At 55.7% G+C, this 20551-nt stretch overlaps 1 protein-coding gene and 1 long non-coding RNA gene across 3 annotated transcripts; both read left to right on the forward strand.

Annotated features, from left to right (window-relative positions):
* The first annotated feature begins 2167 nt into the window (after positions 1–2167).
* On the forward strand, positions 2168–14705 carry TNFAIP8L1 (TNF alpha induced protein 8 like 1). Of its 2 annotated transcripts, none has more exons than XM_005587579.5 (2): positions 2168–2293; positions 13808–14705. In XM_005587579.5, the coding sequence occupies exon 2, from the start codon at positions 13811–13813 to the stop codon at positions 14369–14371; it is 561 nt and encodes a 186-aa protein (XP_005587636.1). In that variant the 5' UTR covers positions 2168–2293; positions 13808–13810; the 3' UTR covers positions 14372–14705. The 2 variants fall into 2 exon arrangements, with proteins under 2 accessions (XP_005587636.1, XP_005587637.1); XM_005587580.5 differs by lacking the exon at positions 2168–2293 and adding an exon at positions 3608–3656.
* Positions 14706–15052: 347 nt separating this feature from the next.
* LOC141409186 (uncharacterized) lies at positions 15053–18014 on the forward strand. The gene is made up of 2 exons (XR_012428264.1): positions 15053–15830; positions 16144–18014. It is a non-coding gene; the product is annotated as an uncharacterized lncRNA (long non-coding RNA).
* The last annotated feature ends 2537 nt before the right edge of the window (positions 18015–20551 follow it).

The following is a 20551-nucleotide window of genomic DNA, read 5'->3' on the forward strand; positions in this document are numbered from 1 at the left end:
TCAGCCTCCCAAGTGGCTTGGACTACAGGCGTGCACCACCACGCCCAGCTAATTTTTTTTTTTGTTTTGTATTTTTGTATGTTTTATTTTTATTTATTTATTTATTTATTTTTGAGGCAGAGTCTCGCTCTGTTGCCCAGGCTGGAGTGCAGTGGCCAGATCTCAGCTCACTGCAACCTCCGCCTCCCGGGTTTACACCATTCTCCTGCCTCAGCCTCCCGAGTAGCTGGGATTACAGGCATGTGCCACCACACCCGGCTAATTTTTGTATTTTTAGCAGAGACGGGGTTTCATCATGTTGGCCAGGCTGGTCTCAAACTCCTGACCTCAGGTGATCCGCCCACCTCGGCCTCCCAAAGTGCTGGGATTACAGGGGTGAGCCACCGGGCCCGGCCAATGAGACATTTAACTTACTTTTGCCTCCTGAGGCCTGTGCCACGGTCTTCCTGAATCCCGGGTGAAGGTCAGGACACACAACAGGCCCTCAACAATTTGTTGTCTGGCTTCCTGGAGGAAGAAACAGCGAGGCTGCTATGGGCTCCCTAGGCCCCAGCCCCAACCCGGACCCAGAGTTGGGGCTGCAGAGCGGAAATGGAGCCGCAGAGGGCCTGGGAGTAGCTCCAGGGCCTGGTTCCCAGGACTCACAGCTGCATCCTCTCTGGTGGACCCCAGCTGGCGCTGCGCAGCCGGGGAGCTCCTGTGTGTCCTGCAGGCTCATTCCTATGGAAATTGAGGCTGGATTTGGCGATCCTCTGATGGTGTCTCCAGGCGTCCTCCACCTCACCCCAAAGATTGATCTTAGCCCCACAACCCTGGGTTACATTCATCCCTTCTAGTGGCACAGAAATCTGTATTTTTAAATTTTTAACTTCTTTTGTTCTTTTTTTGTAGAGACAGGGTCTCCCTATGTTGCCTGGGCTGGTTTCAAACTCCTGGGCTGAAGGGATCCTCCTGCGTTGGCCTCCCAAAGGTCTGGGATTCCAGGTGTGAGGCACCACGCCTAGTAGGAACCTGCATTTTTTTTTTTTTTTTTTGAGACGGTCTCGCTCTGTCGCCCAGGCTGGAGTGCAGTGGCGCGATCTCGGCTCACTGTAAGCTCCGCCTCCCGGGTTCACGCCATTCTTCTGCCTCAGCCTCCTGAGTAGCTGGGACTACAGGCGCCGCCACCACGCCCAGCTAATTTTTTTTTTTAAATTTAATTTTTTTTTTTTTGAGACGGAGTCTGGCTCTGTCGCCCGGGCTGGAGTGCAGTGGCCGGATCTCAGCTCACTGCAAGCTCCGCCCCCCGGGTTTACGCCATTCTCCTGCCTCAGCCTCCCGAGTAGCTGGGACTACAGGCGCCCGCCGCCTCGCCCGGCTAGTTTTTTGTATTTTTTAGTAGAGACGGGGTTTCACCGTGTTCGCCAGGATGGTCTCGATCTCCTGACCTAGTGATCCGCCCGTCTCGGCCTCCCAAAGTGCTGGGATTACAGGCTTGAGCCACCGCGCCCGGCCAATTTATTGTATTTTTAGTAGAGACGGGCTTTCACCGTGTTAGCCGGGATGGTCTCGATCTGCTGACCTCGTGATCTGCCCGCCTCGGCCTACCGAAGTGCTGGGATTACAGGCGTGAGCCACCGCGCCCAATGCATTTTTACATTGCCTCTCTGACGCGAAAGGTTCCCCGAGGCCGAACTTTGAGAAACATGCTTCTGCCGAAATTCCTATTACCCAGGTGGGTAAACTGAGCCCCAGAAGGAGGAAGGGGCCCGTGCAGAACCACGTGGTTGCTCTGTTTTGCCTTTTGGCTCTCCGGTCTCTTCCTGTTGGTGCCTCTGTGCCTCCCTCCCCAGGTTCTCCGTCTGTCTCATACTCTTATCTTTTCCCTTTTCTGTGGCCGGCGCCCCGACTACGGCCTCGCCCCCGCATCCGGGCCCCTTAGCTATTCCGGAGGAATCCCCCAGACCCGCCTGACCCCGCCCCAGGCTCCGCCCCTTCCCCCACCTCCTCCCGTCGCAGTGCCCTGCTTCCATTGGCCTCTTCGTACATTGCCCCCCTGTCATTGGCTAATCCGAAGCGCTCGGCCCGCCCTCCATGCCTGGCAACTCTCCGGTCCCTTCCTGCGGGCGGGGCGAGTGGAGGGCGTGTCCTGCCGAGGGGCGAGGCAAGTGGAGGGCGGGGCCGCGCTGCCGCCCCGCCCCGGCCCCGGCCCCGCTCCGGCGCTGCTCCCACTGCCGCGGCAACGGCCCCAGCCCACGGAGGCGGCTGGACTGACCCCCGACGGTTGGACGCACGGACTCTGCTCCGAGAGCAGGTGAGCGAGAAGTGCCGGGGCGCCCCCTATTTCAGCGCATCCCGGGGACCACCTGGCCGCCCTGTCTCTCCCGCCCGGTAATGCTTCTGCACCCCGCCGCCTGTCCGTCTGCATTCCTGCCTCAGTTTCCCTCTGTCTCTCTGTCCCTCTTGCTGTATAGGTTAGGGAGAGACAGGTTGAGTCTCAATTGCCCCCCTTGGCGTGGGGCTCTGCTTGGGACCAGCACCCCCACCCCTCCGTGGAATCTAGTGGACTCTGCCCCCTTTAACTGCAGGGCCACAGGTGCTCAGGACAGATTCCAGAACCCCGAGGGCATTCCAGGAGGTGGGCAGCTGGGCCAGCCATGCGGAGGTGGGCATGACTGTAGCTTTGACTGTAGCTTCTGGCTAAACCAGGCATCGGTGGCGGGGAGCCAGGCCTAGGCCCGCCCAGGCCCACCCGGACTGGCCCCTAACGAACTCCCAAGTGGCCTGTGGGGCCGTGGCCTCAGTTTTGCCAGCTGTGAACTGGGACCGTCGCTGCCAAGGTAATTGGCAGGTGATCTGAAGGACGTCTGTCGCCTCCTGGCCTTTTCTGTGAAGTCGAACTAGGTCCATTTCCTGGGATGGTAAACTAAGGCCTAGAAAGAGGCCAATGCTTCCAATGTTTGGCCAGGGAGGTGGGGACACAGGAAGGACAGAATCTGTTTTCTCTGCATCCTCACATTTTCCAGCACCTTCTCTATGGTGGGGGGAAGGGCTGGGGGAGGAGCAGCTCTAGGTGTAAACAGGCTACCAGAGGTTCTTTCCTGAGCCAGTCCCAGCTCAGCTGGGGGCGGTGAACGCCTCGGGAGGTCCCAGTGGGGTCAGCCCAGTCGTGGCGGAGCTTGGGCAAATCTAGATTTGAACTCTGCCACCCGCATGGTACCTTGAACCAGTTTTTCAATTCTGCTGAGCCTGTTTCCTCATCTGTAAAACAGGAGTGGGTCGTAACTCACCGAATTACGACTGCTGGGGGATCAGGTGCAGGAATACAGGCCCTGCTTGTAACCCCCCTGACCCTCGCCGTGGCTCTGCCCCAGTCGCACTGGCCTCCTCCTGTTCCTCCAGCACCCCAGGCGAGGTCCTGCCTCAGGGCCTTTGCATGGGCTATGCCCTCTGCCACCACGGCAGGTCCGAGGGCGCCAACTTTGAAACATAACAAGCTCCCTGTATGGGCCGGCCCAGGACCTGCATAGGCAAGGGCTGGGAGGGGCAGAGGAGGGGCCGTTCAGGGACGCTGTACCTATGGAAACAGTGAACAAAGGGCTGTCTCCAGCCACACAAACACCTGGGTGAATTGGGAACTGGCCAGAGGCTGGAGCAGCCTGGGACACAGGTGGCGGGTGAGTGCTTAGACCCCTGGGGGGACTATGGGCTGGAGGGGACTTGAATCCTGCTCTAATCGTGGGGTACCAGGGGGTCCCTAAAGGAAGCGGCTCTGCAGACGGGTGCAGGTCTGAGGCCCCGCCGTGTGCCCCTCCCTCTGTGTGGCCTTGGGCCAACTGTCAGGTGCCCCCAGAACCTCAGTTTCCTCGTCCCCGTTCCTCCAGGGGTCAGCCCAGGTGGGCGAGGGGTCCTTTGATTGCCTGACAATTCAGTATGGTGGGTTCCAGAGGACTCAGTGTCCCTGTCTGTCCAATGGGGCCACGAAAGGGTGCCTTGAGGATAAAACTCCAGCCATTGACGGGGAAACACTTCTCCCAGAGAGACGTCAGCGCTAAAAAATGACTCACACTTGCCCAGGTACAGCCTCAGGTGTTACAGACAGGGAGGGGCGCGAGGAGGCAGATCGAGAGGGAGGAACCGCCTGGTTCCACAGCCTGCCTGCCCCTTCCCAGCATCCCCCGACACCCCTCAGCAGACAACTTCCCTGGAATCACACCCACCCGAGCTTTGACGCAGGGACCTCTGGCAGAGTTCCTGGGATCTTGTAAATTCCCAGCTTCTAGGCCTCAGTTTCCCCATCTGTCCAATGGGGCTGGTCATCTCCTTTTTCTTGTGGAAAGGGGCTGAGATAACTGGGGGGAGGGAGGGTGCTTTGAGGGGTGGGGGTGATTCAGCAAGACATTGTCAAAGGCCCGAGGAGGGGATTACAGGACACAGTGCTTCTAGAAGCTTCCTAAGGCTTCCATCCTTCCCCTCTGGGGTGAGCTCTGGGAGAGAGGAGACTTGAACCTCAAATGTGCTGTGGACTAGGATGGGGAAAGGATTGCGCTAGGTTAAAGGCTGGGTTCAAATTCTGATTCTGCCACATCACTGCTTTATAAGCTCGTGACCCTCTCTGACTCAGTTTCCCCATAACCAAAACCTTGCAGGTCCATCTAGAGAATTTCCCAGCCTGGGCAACATGGTGAAACCCTGTCTCTACTGAAAACAAAGAAAAAGAAAAAATTAGCCAGGTGTGGTGGCGCGGGCCTGTAGTCCCAGCCACTCTGGAGGCTGAGGTGGGAGGATCACCTGAGCCCAGGGAGGTTGAGGCTGCAGTGAGCCGAGATCACACCACTGCGCTCCAGCCTGGGTGACAGGAGTGAGACCCTGTCTTAAAGAAAAAGAAGAGAATTGGCTGGGCGCCATGGCTCACGCCTGTAATCCCAGCACGTTGGGAGGCCGAGGCGGGCGGATCACCTGAGGTGAGGAATTCGAGACCAGCCTGGCCAACAGGGCAAAACCCTGTCTCTACTAAAAATACAAAAATGAGCTGGGTGTGGTGGTGGGTGCTTGTAATCCCAGCTACTCAGGAGGCTGAGGCAGGAGAAACACTTAAACCCGGGAGGCAGAGGTTGCAGTGAGCCAAGATCGCACCACTGCACTCCAGCCTGGGTTGACAGAGTGTGAGACTCCGTCTCAAAAAATTAAAAAAATATATACACATAAAATAAATAAAATAGACGGGGGATCTGGGAGGGCCTCCTGAGGAGGGGCCATGTAAACCCAGACCTGGATGACAAGAAAGAAACAGCCATGTAGAGACCTGGGGGAAGAGCAGCTTAGGCAGAGGGCATAGGTTGTGTAAAGGTCCTGGGGCAGGATGCCGCCTGGCATGATGGATGAGCAGCAAGGAGGCCCATGGGGCTGGAGCGGTGAGGAGAAGGAGAGAGGGTAGAGGAGAGGGCAGGGAGGGGACAGGGCATGGTGTGCAGATTCTTATGGTTGCCAGGAACACTTGACTTTGACCCCAAGGGAAGTGGGAGCCATGGAGGGTGGTTGGCAGGGGAAGGATAGAACCTGACTCAGGTACTCACTGGCACCCTTTGGCTGCTACAGGAAGGCTAGACCGGGGGCATGGGGATAGATGGTGCCAGGAGACAAGGGGACCAGGCTGTGGGGGAGGTAAGAAGTGGGTTGCATTAGGCCAGGCATGGTGGCTCACGCCTGTAATCCCAGCACTTTGGGAGGCTGAGGCAGGCAGATCACCTGAGGTCAGGAGTTGGAGACCAGCCTGACCAACATGGTGAAACCCCTTCTCTACTAAAAATAGAAAAATTAGCCAGGGATGGTGGTGGGTGCCTGTAATCCCAGCTACTCAGGAGGCTGAGGCAGGAGAATCGCCTGAACCCAGGAGGCGGAGGTTGCGGTGAGCCGAGATCGCGCTGCTGCACTCCAACCTGGGCAACAGAGTGAGACTCTGTCTCAAAAAAAAAAGAAGAAGAAGAAGAAGAAGTGGGTTGCGTTGGGACACATTTAGGGGCTGGATGCACCTCCTGCCAGGTGATCCTAGGCTTCTCTACAGTGTAAGAACCTATTGCTTGGGCTGAGGCAAGCCTGTCCCCTCCTCTGCAGAGCCATGAGCTGTGGGTACCTGATATTCATGTTTGGCCCTCGAACCCTTTCTCCAGTGGAAATCTGGCCACAGTGGAAAGTGTCCAGGCTCCCTGCCACAACCCAGCAGGCAGCTGGACCCTGCCCATCCGTACGGTGGTCCTGAGGGTTCTGGGGAACCCAGTTTGAGAACAACTGATGTCACCCCCAACTTGGGCCAACAGATTCCCCTCTCTCTTTTGCCATAACTAAAATGGACGCTGGCCAAGTGTGGCGGCTCACGCCTGTAATACCAGCATTTTGGGAGGCTGAGGCAGGAAGATCGCTTGAGTTCAGGAGTTTGAGACCAGCCTGGCCAACATGGCAAAACCCATCTCTACTAAAAGTACAAAAATTAGCCAGGCATGGTGGCAGGTGCCTATAATCCCAGCTATTTGGGAGGCTGAGGCAGGAGAATCGCTTGAACCCAGGAGGTGGAGGTTGCAGTGGGCTGAGATCTCGACATTGCACTCCAGCCTGAGCAACAGAGCGAGATTCCATCTCAAAAAATAAATAAATGAAAATAAAATTGGCTGGTCACGGTGGCTCATGCCTGTAATCCCAGCACTTTGGGAGGCTAAGGTGGGCGGATCACCTGAAGTCAGGAATTCGAGACCAGCCTGACCAACATGGAGAAACCCCGTCTCTACTAAAAATACAAAATTAGCCGGGCGTGGTGGTGCATGCCTGTAATCCCAGCTACTTGGGAGGCTGAGGCAGGAGTTTGAACCCAGGAGGCAGAGGTTGCAGTGAGCTGAGATTGCGCCATTGCACTCCAGCCTGGGCAATAAGAGCGAAACCCCGTCTCAAAAAAACAAAACAAAAATAAAATGAAATGGACACTGGCCAGGTATGGCAGCTCACACCTGCAATCCCAGCACTTTGGGAGGCCGAGGCAGGAGGATCACTTGAGCCCAGGAGTTCGAGACTAGCCTGGGCAACATAGCAAGATGCCATCTCTACAGAAAAAAAAAAAAAAAGAACCAGGCGTGGTGGCACATACCTGTAGTCCCAGCTACTCAGGAGGCTGAGGTGGGAGGATCACTCGAGCCCAGGAGGTCGAGGCTATAGTGAGCTATAATGGTACCACTGCACTCCAGCCTGGGCAATAGAGTAAGACCTTGTCTTAAAAAAAAAAAAAAAAAGAATAAATAAAAATAAAATGGACACCGACTTGCAAGGCCTGAGTCATGGATTTTTTTTTGTTTTGTTCTGTTTGAGACAGAGTCTCACTCTGTTTCTCAGGCTGGAGTGAAGTGGAGCTCACTGCAACCTCCGCCCCCCAGAGAATCGGGCCCTCCGCGATTCTCGTGACACAGCCTCCCATGTAGCTGAGATTACAGGTGTGTGCCACACACACACACACTCGGCTAATTTTTGTATTTTTAGTAGAGATGGAGTTTCACCATGTTGGCCAGGCTGGTCTTGAACTCCCAACCTGAGGTGATCCACCCACCTCGCCCCCCAAAGTGCTGGGATTCCAGGCGTGAGCCACCGCGCCCAGCCTGTGAGTCATGGGTCTTAAAGGGCTTGGTGCAGTGGGACCCTGGGAGTTGGTGGGGTGAGGCCTGGGATCACTGGCCTCAGTGGGAAGAGACCTGAAGCCCCCCGGACTCCCGGAGCACAGTCGGGGCTGTGACAAGACAGATGGAGCGGCTGGGCTGGCCCTGCTGAGCAGACCCATCAATTATTGACACTCTCTGTGAGGGGCATGAAGAATTAATGGGACAGGGGTGGGGATGGCAGGGACTTGTCACATAATTGCAGCCAGCTCACCAGAGCCGCCACCTGTGTTTTCAGGAATTTTGCTATCTGGTTGTTAAATGCAGCCATTACTTAATGAGGGAGAATATAAACTTATACTTAAGGCTGGGCATGATGGCTCCCACCTTTTAGTCCCAGCAATTTGGGAGGCCGAGGCGGGTGGATCACTTAAGGCCGGGAGTTCAAGACCAGCCTGGCCGACATGGCCAAAGCCCATCTCTACTAAAAAAAAAAAAAAAAAAAAAAAAACGAAAATTAGCTAGGCGTGGTGGCACGCTCCTGTAATCCCAGCTACTCGGGAGGCTGAGGTAGGTAAATCTTTTGAACCCAGGAGGCGAAGGTTGCCGTGAGCCAAGATGGTGCCACTGCATTCCAGCCTGGGCGACAGAGTGAGACTCTGTCTCAAAAAAAAAAAAAAAAAGAGCCAGGCACAGTGGCTCACGCCTGTCATCCCAGCACTTCGGGAGGCCAAGGCGGGCAGATCACAAGGTCAGGAGATGGAGACCATCCTGTGAATGGTGAAACCCCGTCTCTACTAAAAATACAAAAAATTAGCCGGGCGAGGTGGCGGGCGTCTGTAGTCCCAGCTACTCTGGAGGCTGAGGCAGGAGAATGGCGTGAGCCCGGGAGGCGGAGCTTGCAGTGAGCCGAGATCGCGCCACTGCACTGCAGCCTGGGCGACAGAGTGAGACTCCGTCTCCAAAAAAAAAAAAAAGAATATAGGGACCAGGGAAATAATCAAGGGAGCCAGGGAGTTGGTACCTGGTCACCCATTTTGCAGATGGGAAAGCTATCCCCATGCATGGGATCTGTCGAGGGTCACAGCAGGGAGACCTCAGCGCTGTGGATGGACCTGGACGGGCTGTGGACAGGGCTGAAGCCTCCTGGCTGTTCCTGTAACAAGCGTGACACAGCCCTGCCCCAGAGCCTTTGCACAGGCTGCACCCTTTGCCTGGAGCATCTTCCCGCAGACCCTGTCATTGCAGGCCCAGCTCCACCAGCCCAGCCCCTCCCTAGAGAGGCTCTCCTGGTTACCCTGACCTTCATCCCCCGCCCCCGTGGCCCATCTCTCTCTCTCAAATTAACTTGTTGGTTTCTATTTATTGGTTACTGGTACCTCCTCCTTCCAGCAGGGGAACACAGTGTTTTTTTTTTTTTTTTTGAGACGGAGTCTCACTCTTGTCACCCAGGCTGGAGTGCAGTGGCGCAATCTCGACTCTCTTATACCTCTGCCTCCCGGGTTCATGCCATTCTCCTGCCTCAGCCTCCCGAGTAGCTGGGACTACGGGCGCCCGCCACCTCGCCCGGCTAATTTTTTGTATTTTTAGTAGAGATGGGATTTCACTGTGTTCTCCAGGATGGTCTCGATCTCCTGACCTTGTGATCCGCCCGCCTCAGCCTCCCAAAGTGCTGGGATTACAGGCATGAGCCACCGCGCCCAGCCTAATTTTAGTACTTTTAGTAGAGACAGGGTTTCACCATGTTGGCCAGGCTAGTCTCAAATTCCTGACCTCAGGTGATTCACCCGCCTCAGCCTCCCAAAGTGCTGGGATTACAGGTGTGACCCACCGCATCCGGCCAACGGTATTTCTTAGAGGGCCAATTTAGACATTTGGAAGCTTTTTTTTTTTTTGGGACGGAGTCTCACTCTATCACCCAGGCTGGAGTGCAGTGGCGCTGCTGTATCCCCAGTGACTTTGTGGTCTCTTTTGCAAAACAGGCCACCTGGCCAGTACCAGGTGAGAATGACAAATAGGCACACGTCACTGGTTCAGGACATTGGGGTTTGGCCACGAGCTTCTGCCCCAGGACAGTTGGTGCTCCATAAATGCTTGTCAAGCCACTGAATGGGTGTTAACACCCGAATCCCAGAAGCTGTAGCGGGCTGTGTGTGCTTGTGATGACGGGGTGCCCTGGCATTTGGAGGGTGATGCCCCTAGGCCCCAGGCAGTCCCTGGGAAGGCCCCTGCCCTGTAAGGGCTGATGCGGCCGCTACACCGCCTCCTGCAGGAAGGAAGACCCAGGTTTATTTTGGTCCTCGGCTGTTCCCCTGGGAGAGCAGTCATCCTCCTGTCTGGCTGCCTGGATGGGAGCGTTTCTGGCAGAACAATGGGTCAGGGAGGAGGAAGGGGAAGGCCAGGCAGCTGGGCCGCGCCAGGTGTCAGCAGGACCGGGGCTGCCCCAATGGTCTTCGGAGTGTGGGGTCAGGAAGGGAGGCCACAGCTGCTTGCCCCCATCCCTCTTCCTGTTGGCCTTGTAGGGGGCGGGGGTTGCTTTTGGGAGCCCAGGCCCTTCCTGAAGCTGTAAACAGGCCTGACTCCCCTCCAGAATCAACTTCTCCAGCCTCACGACTCGTAGATGGGAAAGTCAAGGCCCAGGGAGGGGCACAGCCCTGCCTGGGGTCATGCAGCTCCTGAGATGGGCAGAAAGATGTGGGCTCCAGGGCCGATGGGGTCCAGGGACCTCATCCCCAGATGCAGAGAAAGGCCTTTTCCTCTTTGAGTCCCCTCGGTTTGTTCATCTATGAATTGGGGAGACGGGACCCAGGGGTTCGGGAATTCGCTCTTGAAATCTGCAGACTTTTTTTTTTTTTTTTTTTTTGCAATACAGTTTCGCTCTCATTGCCCAGGCTTGGAGTCCAGTGGAATGATTTCAGCTGACTGCAACCTATGCCTCCTGGGTTCAAGCGATTCTTCAGTCTCAGTCCCTCAAGTAGCTGGGACTACAGGAGCCCACCACACCACGCCCGGCTAATTTTTGTAGTTTTAGTAGAGATGAGGTTTCACCATGTTGCCCAGGCTGGTCTCAAACTCCTGACCTCAAGTGATCCACCTGCCTCGGCCTCTCAAAGTGCTGGGATTACAGGCGTGAGCCACCGTGCCCAGCCATGTGTGGCTTTTTTTTTTTTTTTTTTTGAGATGGAGTCTCGCTCTGTCGCCCAGGCTTGAGTGCAGTGGTGCAATCTCGGCTCTCTGCAACCTCCGCCTCCCGGGTTCAAAGCAATTCTCCTGCCTCAGCCTCCCGAGTAGCTGGGACTATTAGCCACCACGCCCGGCTAATTTTTTGTTTTTAGTAGAGATCGGGTTTCACCGTGTTAGCCGGGATGTTCTGGATCTCCTGACCTCGTGATCTGCCCGCCTCGGCCTCCGAAAGTGCTGGGATTACAGGTGTGAGCCACCGTGCCCGGCCAGCTTTTTTTTTTTTTTCGCACAGGGAATCTCACTGAGATAGAACTAGGTTTGCAAATTCACACAGCTGAGAGGCACGGAAGGGCGGAATTCCAGGCACTGGTTGCAGCCTCTTCAGAGGAAGCTCACAGCTTAGTGGAGATTGGGGGTTTGGTCACAAGCTTCTGCCCCAGGACAGAGTTAGTTCTGATCTTCCCCGTATTTCAGATGGGGAAACTGAGACCCGTTGTTAAGTTGCTTGCTGCAGAGGCCAGAGCTGGGAGCAGGCCCTAAATATCAGGGTTGCCCTCTAAGACTCAGGGCCAGTTGAGGGTGTTAGATGGGGAAGGCAGAGGGAGTTGGGGTTCAAGGGCGTTGGGAGCCAGTGGTCACTGTATTGCTGTGCGGCCTTGGGGAAGTGGCTCAGCCTCTCTGAGCCTTTGTGGTCTCTTCTGCAAAACAAGCAACCTGCCTAGTACACGGTGGGGGTGATGAAGTGGGCATATGTCGCTGACTCAGGGCCTGCCACGTGGCACTGAGTCAACAGCACCCCTTTTCTGCGCAGAGCCAGGGTCTGGTGACCGAGGTCAGAGGGCAGGGGCGGCCCATCCAGTAATTCCCGTGCCTGCCCTGACCTCAGAGGGCGGCCGAGGGTTTGGAACTTCTCCCGGAGTCTGAACTCACACAAAGACCTGCTTTGTGGGGGCTCCTGGGGTAGGTGGGTGCCCACATGGCATTCCGAGACTGGCAGCCTGGCGCTGGGGTGGGAGTGGAGGCTGAGCAGGGCCTGGGGCAGTGAGGGAGACCGGGGGCGGGTCTCAGGCCCTCCCTCCTCCCCCAGTTCATTCAGCAGATGTTTCTGGAGTCTTTAGGGACGCTGTGGATAAGGAATCGGGCCCATGACCTCCCCTGCAGCCTGGGGTGAGGCAGACCAATGGGGGTGCAGAGCCGGGGAGCAGAAGAGCAGTGGGGATGCCTGGGACACCTGCATCTCAGAGGAGGCAGAGACTTGGGGGCCAAAGTGATGGGGATGTATAGGAGTTTACCAGGGAAGAGGCAGGTGCTTCGGGACCAGGGCTTTGGGGATGTATAGGAAGGAGTTCACCTGGGAAGAGGCAGGGGCTTAGGGGCCAGGGCTTTGGGGGATGTATAGGAGTTCACCAGGGAGGAGACAGGGTCGTAGGGTATTGGGGTCCACAGGGAAGAGTCAGGGCTCCAAGTGAGGTATGGGGCTTGGTCCTGGGAGCTTCGGGGAGCTGTCAGCTGGTTATCAGCAGGTAAGGGCTATGCCCCACTCTGAGATTTAGGAAGAATTCCGGAGCTGCAGGAAGGAGGTGGGTGGAGGGGGAAGCTCCAGGGCCGGGGAAATTGGGCAGGCTACAGGGCAGAGTGGACAGAGAAAAGGAGCAGACAGGGACAGGGAGGTGGCTCTGCAGTCAGAGGCCTGGCTCTTGTGCCTCGAGAGCTGGCCAGCCTCTCACCTTGGCCACCTCCCCTGCCCCAGCCTGGACAGGGGCTGTCCAAGTCAGTGTTTCCCTGCTGGAGGAATCATCGGAGCCATGCCTTCCCAGAAGCCCCACAAATATCTGCCTGTGAACCCATCACCCCCTGGCTCACTTGGAGTCGAAGGCCTTAGGCATGCCTGTGATAAACCCTGTGGAGGCCGGGCGCGGTGGCTCCCGCCTGTAATCTCAGCACTTTGGGAGGCCGAGGCAGGCGGATCACGAGGTCAGGAGATTGAGACCATCCTGGCTAACATGGGGAAACCTCATCTTTACTAAAAATACAAAAAATTAGCTGGGTGTGGTGGCGGGCGCCTGTAGTCCCAGCTACTAAGGAGGCTGAGGCAGGAGAATGGCGTGAGCCCGGGAGGCGGAGCTTGCAGTGAGCCGAGATCGCACCACTGCACTCCAGCCTGGTCAACAAAGCGAGACTCCGTCTCAAAAATAAATAAACAAACAAACCCCGTGGGGGCAGTGGGGCTGAAGGCACTGCCATAGTAACGGGGCTCCTCCACCCTGAGCAGCCTGGAGTCTGGGGCTTACTTGGAACCCCATCTCACAGAGCTGTGGGGTGAGGGTGGGGAGTGTTGAGCTGGACCTAGGGGTATGGAACGGAACCCCTGTAATGATCACCTTGAACCCCTTCTCAGCTCATAGCAAGGAAATGGTGAGTTTGAGGGCTGGTGTCAGGCCCTACAGATAGTGGGTTTCAGAAGGGCCTTCTCTATTATAATAATCAAATAATAATAAATAAAAAATAAAATTTTTGATTTTGTTTTGTAGAGATAGGGTTTTGCTATGTTGCCCAGCCTGGTCTCAAACTCCTGGCCTCAATTCACCTGCCTCAACCTCCCAAAGCACTGGGACCACAGGCTTGAATTACAGGCTGGAGTGCGGTGGCATGGACTCAGCTCACTGGGTTCAAGAGATTCCACCTCCCGGGTTCAAGAGATTCTCCTGCCTCAGCCTCCCAAGTAGCTGGGATTATGGGTGCCCACCACCAAGCCTGGCTAATTTTTGTATTTTTAGTAGAGACAGGGTTTCACCATGTTGGCCAGGCTGGTCTCGAACTCCTGACCTCAGGCGATCCGCTGGCCTCGGCCTCCCAAATTGTCGCGATTACAGGCGTGAGCCACTGCGTCCAGCATGACACTTTTTAAAGAAACACATTCTGTCAGGCCCTCTGGGGTCTGTGGTGGTGTCACCTCTTCTGTGTGAGTGCCCCAGTGTGCGAAACTGATGGCTGGTCCCTGTCCCCCGCAGGCCATGGACACCTTCAACACCAAGAGTCTGGCTCTGCAGGCGCAGAAGAAGCTCCTGAGTAAGATGGCATCTAAGGCAGTGGTGGCCGTGCTGGTGGATGACACCAGCAGCGAGGTGCTGGACGAGCTGTACCGTGCCACCAGGGAGTTCACGCGCAGCCGCAAGGAGGCCCAGAAGATGCTCAAGAACCTGGTGAAGGTGGCCCTGAAGCTGGGGCTGCTGCTGCGCGGGGACCAGCTGGGCGGGGAGGAGCTGGCGCTGCTGCGGCGCTTCCGCCACCGGGCGCGCTGCCTGGCCATGACGGCCGTCAGCTTCCAGCAGGTGGACTTCACCTTCGACCGGCGCGTGCTGGCCGCCGGGCTGCTCGAGTGCCGCGACCTGCTGCACCAGGCCGTGGGCCCCCACCTGACCGCCAAGTCCCACGGCCGCATCAACCACGTGTTCGGCCACCTGGCCGACTGCGACTTCCTGGCCGCGCTCTACGGCCCCGCCGAGCCCTACCGCTCCCACCTGCGCAGGATCTGCGAGGGCCTGGGCCGGATGCTGGACGAGGGCAGCCTCTGAGCCCCGGGGCCGCCCGACCGCGCCCCTCGCGCCTTCTGGGGCTCTTCTGCTGGGCGCGGTGGGCTTTGTGGGTTTTTTCCACCTCTTTTCTCCCAATCGGACTCCGGTCGAACTCCCCCAGACAGGTGGGTGACCTGGCCCCTTTGAGAGGACGCTGAGCCATCTGTAGCAGCTGTTTCAGACACGGATGTCACCTCTTCTCCTGGCTTCCGCCCAATGGGGAGAGGAATTTGGGGCCCTACTCTGGGGACCACCTTCCACCCCTATTTGTACTTCCTGGGCCACGCCGACCCCTGGGTCGCTTGATGTAAAAGTCAAAAGTTGCTGCTTCCCACTTGGTGACGTCGCTTGGGATTTTCATCCCCGCACACAAGGACTAGTTAGGGGGCAAATCGCGGCACCCCCACCCCCCCGCCCCATCCATAAATTCACGTGCTAACCCCCAGGACCAGAAGATGATCTGATTTGGAAATAGGATCATTACAAATGGGATTAGTTCAGAGGATGTCATCTTGGAGTAGGGTGGGCCTCAATTCAAGGACTGGGGTCCTTAAAAAAAGTGGGCTCGGGGCAGGGCCCGGTGGCTCACGCCTGTAATCCCAGTACTTTGGGAGGCCAAGGTGGGCGGATCATGAGGTCAGGAGATCAAGACCATCCTGGCTAACACGGTGAAACCCCATCTCTACTAAAAATACAAAAAATTAGCCAGGTGTGGTGGCGGGTGCCTGCAGTCCCAGCTACTCGGGAGGCTGAGTCAGGAGTATTGCTTGAACCAGGAGGTGGAGCTTGTAGTGAGCCAAGATCGTGCCACTGCACTTCAGCCTGGGTGATAGGGCAAGACTCCATCTCAAAAAAAAAAAAAAAAAAAAGTGGGGGAATTGGGGCCAGGTGCAGTGGCTCACTCCTGTAATCTCAGCACTTTGGGAGGCTGAGGCAGGAGGATTGCTTGAGCTCAGGAGTTCAAGACCAGCCTGGGCAAGATGCTGAGACCCCCATATCTACAAAAAAAAAAAAAAAAGGCCGGGTGCAGTGGCTCACGCCTGTAATCCCAGCACTTTGGGAGGCTGAGGCGGGCGGATCACGAGGTCAGGAGATCGAGACCATCTTGGCAAACATGGTGAAACCCTGTCTCTACTAAAAATACAAAAAAAATTAGCTGGGCATGGTGGAGGGCGCTTGTAGTCCCAGCTTCTCGGGAGGCTGAGGCAGGAGAATGGTGTGAACCTGGAAAGTGGAGCTTGCAGTGAGCCGAGATCGTGCCACTGCACTCTAGCCTGGGCGACAGAGCGAGACTCCATCTCAAAAAAAAAAAAAAAAGAAAAGAAAATTATTGTGGTGGGCCGAGGGTGGTGGCTCCCAGCACTTTGGGAGGCTGAGGCGGGCAGATCACAAGGTCAAGAGATTGAGATCATCCTGGCCAACATGGTGAAACCGTCTCTACTAGAAATACAAAAATTAGGCCGGGCGCGGTGGCTCAAGCCTGTAATTCCAGCACTTTGGGAGGCCGAGACGGGCGGATCACGAGGTCAGGAGATCGAGACCATCCTGGCTAACACAGTGAAACCCCGTCTCTACTAAAAATACAAAAACTTAGCCGGGCGAGGTGGCAGGCGCCTGTAGTCCCAGCTACTCGGGAGGCTGAGGCAGGAGAATGGCGTAAACCCGGGAGGCGGAGCTTGCAGTGAGCTGAGATCCGGCCACTGCACTCCAGCCTGGGTGACAGAGTGAGACTCCGTCTCAAAAAAAAAAAAAAAAAGAAATACAAAAATTAGCCAGGCGTGGTGGCGGGCGCCTGTGGTCCCAGCTACTGGGGAGGCTGAGGCAGGAGAATCGCTTGAACCTGGAAGGCAGAGGTTGCAGTGAGCCAAGATTGTACCACTGCACTCCAGCTTGGTGAAAAAGTGAGATTAGTCTCAAAAAAAAAAAAAAAAAAAAAAAAAAAATTATTGTGGTGGTGGGCATCTATAGTCCCAGCTACTTGAGAGACTGAAGAGGGAAGATCACTTGACCCCAGGAGTTAGAGGCTGCAGTGACCAATGATCGTGCCACTGCACTCCAGCTTGAGTGAGGGTGGGTCCCTGTCTTCAAAAAAAAAAAAAAAGGATTTGGACACAGACATGCATGCAAGGAAGGCCAAGGATGCCAGCTACCACCAGGAGCTGGGAGAGGCCTGGGGCAGATTCCCCTCAGCCTTGGAGGGACCTAGCCATGGCCACACCTTCATCTCAGACTTGTGGTCCAGAGAACTGAATGAGAACAAATGTGCATGAAGCCCATCAGTCCATAGGACTTGGTCCTGGAAGCCCCCACTCAAGAAGGCTCCAGGGAACGCTGGCACGTTCAGCCAGGATGCCTGCATGACACTGGAGACCTCTGCCCTGGGTCAGGAGGAGAACGGCTCCAATCCAGGGACTGTCACGTGGGAGGGGATGGAGCGTGCCCCCCACCCAGGGGTAGGGGAAACCACCTGAGATGTATGCACATTTTATTTATTGTTTTGAGACAAGGTCTCGCTGTGTCGCCCAGGCTGGAGTGCAGCGGTGCAATCTCGGCTCACTGCAGCCTCGTCCTCCCAGGCTCAAGTGATCCTCGGCTGGGACTACAGGCGTGCACCACCACACCTGGCTAATCTTTGTATTTTTTGTAGACACAAGGTCTCACCATGTTGCCAGGATGGTCTCAAACTCCTGGGCTCGAGCGATCTACCTCCCTCGGCCTCACAAAGTGTGCACGTTTGTAATATCCTGATTTCATGTTTGGAGAATCAGCAACCAACCAGCCAACCATGTTGCTTTTATAAGACAGACCCAAGAAAGCAAAGCTCAGCCGTCATCTTGGCTCTGGTACTACCCAGAGGCGCCGCAATTCTTAGCTCGGGGCGTGGAGGCGTGCTGTGGTGGAGTCTATTTGCCAGTTTTGTTTGTCAGCAGGGGGCATGGGTTCTCAAAGGTTGCAAAATGGTGCTGCAGGTCAGGAAGGTTATTTTGGGTGCCTGTGGGGGAGGGGAAACGAGGTCCCATGACTGTTTTGCAGAACCTCGTCTATAGAGGGTAGAGGTTGCCGCAGGGGCCTGTGGGCCTTACTCGGTGAGAAGGTAGGTCTAGCCGGCTCCATCCAGTATTTGAGACATTTGAAACGTGCCAGCATTTAAAAACCAAGATCACACACACCCGTCCGGATTTGGAGTTTCTCTTGCAAACTTGCCAGTCGGGGCCATCCGAGCCTGCACTGACCCCTGGTGAAGCTGTGCAGGGGCTGCCCCTCTCCCTTTTGCCACAGTCCTCTCCACTCCCTTTCGCCTCTCCCTGGCCTGCCGCACTCACTGATAGGAAATCCTGACCCCAGACTCGAAGCAGGTTTCCTGTGGTTTGGTTTTTGCTTCCGTGATAAAGCCAAAGGTCTTGGCCAGAGAGCCAGCTGTTCCTACCTCTACCCCACGCTTCCAAGGCAACCTTTTCCGCTTATCTTAGGCCGACAGACAGACCTTCAAGAACTTACGTGGATTCTGATTCTCTCACGAAGTCCCGATGGAACTGTGTGCTGTTGAGACATCAATGTGCAAAAGTCTACGTGTCCCTGCTGGGCTGTCCAGCCAGTCTGGACTCTTGTAAATTTGAGATTTAATTAAAGGAAACAAACCAAATAGAACTACGGAACAAATTTTTTTTTTTTTTTTTTTGAGATGGAGTCTCGTTCTGTTGCCCAGGCTGGAGTGCAGTGGCGCAATCTCGGCTCACTGCAAGCTCCGCCTCCCGGGTTCACGCCATTCTCCTGCCTCAGCCTCCCAAGTAGCTGGGACTACGGGTGCCCGCCCCCACGCCTGGCTAATTTTTTTGTATTTTTAGTAGAAACAGGGTTTCACTGTGTTTGCCAGGATGGTCTCGATCTCCTGACCTCGTGATCCACCCGCCTCGGCCTCCCAAAGTGCTGGCATTACAGGTGTGAAGTGAGCCACTGTGCCCGGCTGGAACAATTTAAATAAAAGCACACACCAGCCTGGGCACAGTGGCTCATACCAGTAAACCTAGGGCTTTGAGAGGCCGAGGCAGGAGGATCACTTGAGCCAAGGAGTTCGAGACCAGCCTGGGCAACATAACAAGACCCTATCTCTAAAAAAAATATAAGACTGAGTGTGGTGGCTCATGCCTGTAATCCCAGCACTTTGGGAGGCTGAGGCAGGTGGATCACCTGAGGTCAAGAGTTCAAGACCAGCCTGGCCAACATGGTGAAACCCCGTCTCTACTAAAAAGTACAAAAATTAGCCAGGCATGGTGGCAGGTGCCTGTAATCCCACCTACTTGGGAGGCTGAGGCAGGAGAATCACTTGAACGTGGGAGGCAGAGGTTGCAGTGAGCTGAGATCGTGCCATTGCATTCCAGCCTGGGCAACAGAGTGAGACTTGGTCTCAGAAACAGAATTTAAAAAATGAAAATTATAGCCAGTCAGGGTGGCATGCACCTGTGGTCCCAGCTATCTGGGAGGATGGCTTAGACCCAGGAGGTTGAGGCTGCAGTGAGCCGAGATCACACCACCGCACTCCAGCCTGGGTGATGGAGCAAGATTCCGTCTTAAAAACAAACAAAACAAAAAAGCACACACATGCACATGTGGGCTCAGAGGGGAAGTTCCTGTGTATCCTGAGATTGTCTGGCATGTGCTGGTGCATCAGGCCGCCCAGGCATCATCCTTGATGCCCGCAGCCACGGATCCGGAAGCTGTGGGTGATTCCCAGCTGACCATGGCAGAGTCCCCCACCCTTGGCCGGGGTATGGGCGGTGGGCACCATTTCCCATGGCCTTTTCTGCACAGGAGGCTCTGGCAACCCTGTCGTGCTTATCTTCTGGGCCCTGTGGAGCCTCAGAGTCGAGAGCTGGAAAGGCTCCTGGCCCCGGAGGGGTCCCCAGACCTCAGAGCACTGCCATTCTTGGTCTAGGGGCCCTTCCTGCTGACGTGTGCTGCTGTCAGGCCTTTCCTCACGTGGTGGCATCAAGTGTGCAGTGGGAAGGCTGGCTGGTTTTCTTTTTTTTGAGACAGGGTGTCGCTCTGTAACCCAGGCTGGACTGCAGTGGTGCGATCTTGGCTCACCGCTGCCTTGGAGTCCTGGGTTCCAGCGATTCTCCTGTCTCAGGCTCCTGAGTAGCTGGGATTACAGGTGTGTGCCACCACGCCTGGCTAATTTTAAAATGATTATTTTTTTTGTAGAGATGGGGGTCTTGCTATGTTGCCCAAGCTGGTCTTGAACTCCTAGTGTCAAGTGATTCTCCTGCCTTAGCCTCTCAAAGTGCTGGAATTTATAGGCATAAGCCATCACGTCTGGCTTGTTTTTGTTTTTTAGTCACTGTGTTGCAACCCAGCTTCAAAAAACTAAGGGAGGCTGGCCACAGTGGCTCATGCCTCTAATCCCAGCACTTTGGAAGGCCGAGGCAGGTGTGGATTGCTTGAGCCCAGTTCAAAACCAGCCTGAGCAACACGGCAAAACCCCGTATCTATCAAAAAAAGAGACAAAAATTAGCCGGGCATGGTGGCGCGTGCTTGTTGTCCCAGCTACTTGGAAGGCTGAGGTGGGAGGATCACTTGAGCCCAGGAGATGGAGGTTGCAGTGAGCCGTGATTATGCCACTGCACTCCAGCCTGGGTGACGGGAAGACCGTCTTTTTTTTTTTTTTTTGAGACGGAGTCTCGCTCTGTCGCCCAGGCTGGAGTGCAGTGGCCAGATCTCAGCTCACTGCAAGCTCCGCCTCCCAGGTTTACGCCATTCTCCTGCCTCAGCCTCCCGAGTAGCTGGGACTGCAGGCGCCCGCCACCTCGCCCGACTAGTTTTTTGTATTTTTTAGTAGAGACGGGGTTTCACGGGGTTAGCCAGGATGGTCTCGATCTCCTGACCTCGTGATCCGCCCGTCTCGGCCTCCCAAAGTGCTGGGATTACAGGCTTGAGCCACCGCGCCCGGCCTACCCTGTCTTAAAAGAAAAAAAAAAAAAAGGCCGGGCGCGGTGGCTCACGCCTGTAATCCCAGCACTTTGGGAAGCCGAGGTGGATGGATCACCTGAGGTCAGGAGTTCAAGACCAGCCTGGCCAACATGGTGAAACCCTGTCTCAACTAAAAATACAAAAAAATGAGCTGAGCGTGGTCGCAGGTGCCTGTAATCCCAGGTACTTCAGGAGGCTGAGGCAGGAGAATCA

This window comes from Macaca fascicularis, chromosome 19 (assembly GCF_037993035.2).
Source record: "Macaca fascicularis isolate 582-1 chromosome 19, T2T-MFA8v1.1".
Lineage (NCBI taxonomy): Eukaryota > Metazoa > Chordata > Mammalia > Primates > Cercopithecidae > Macaca > Macaca fascicularis.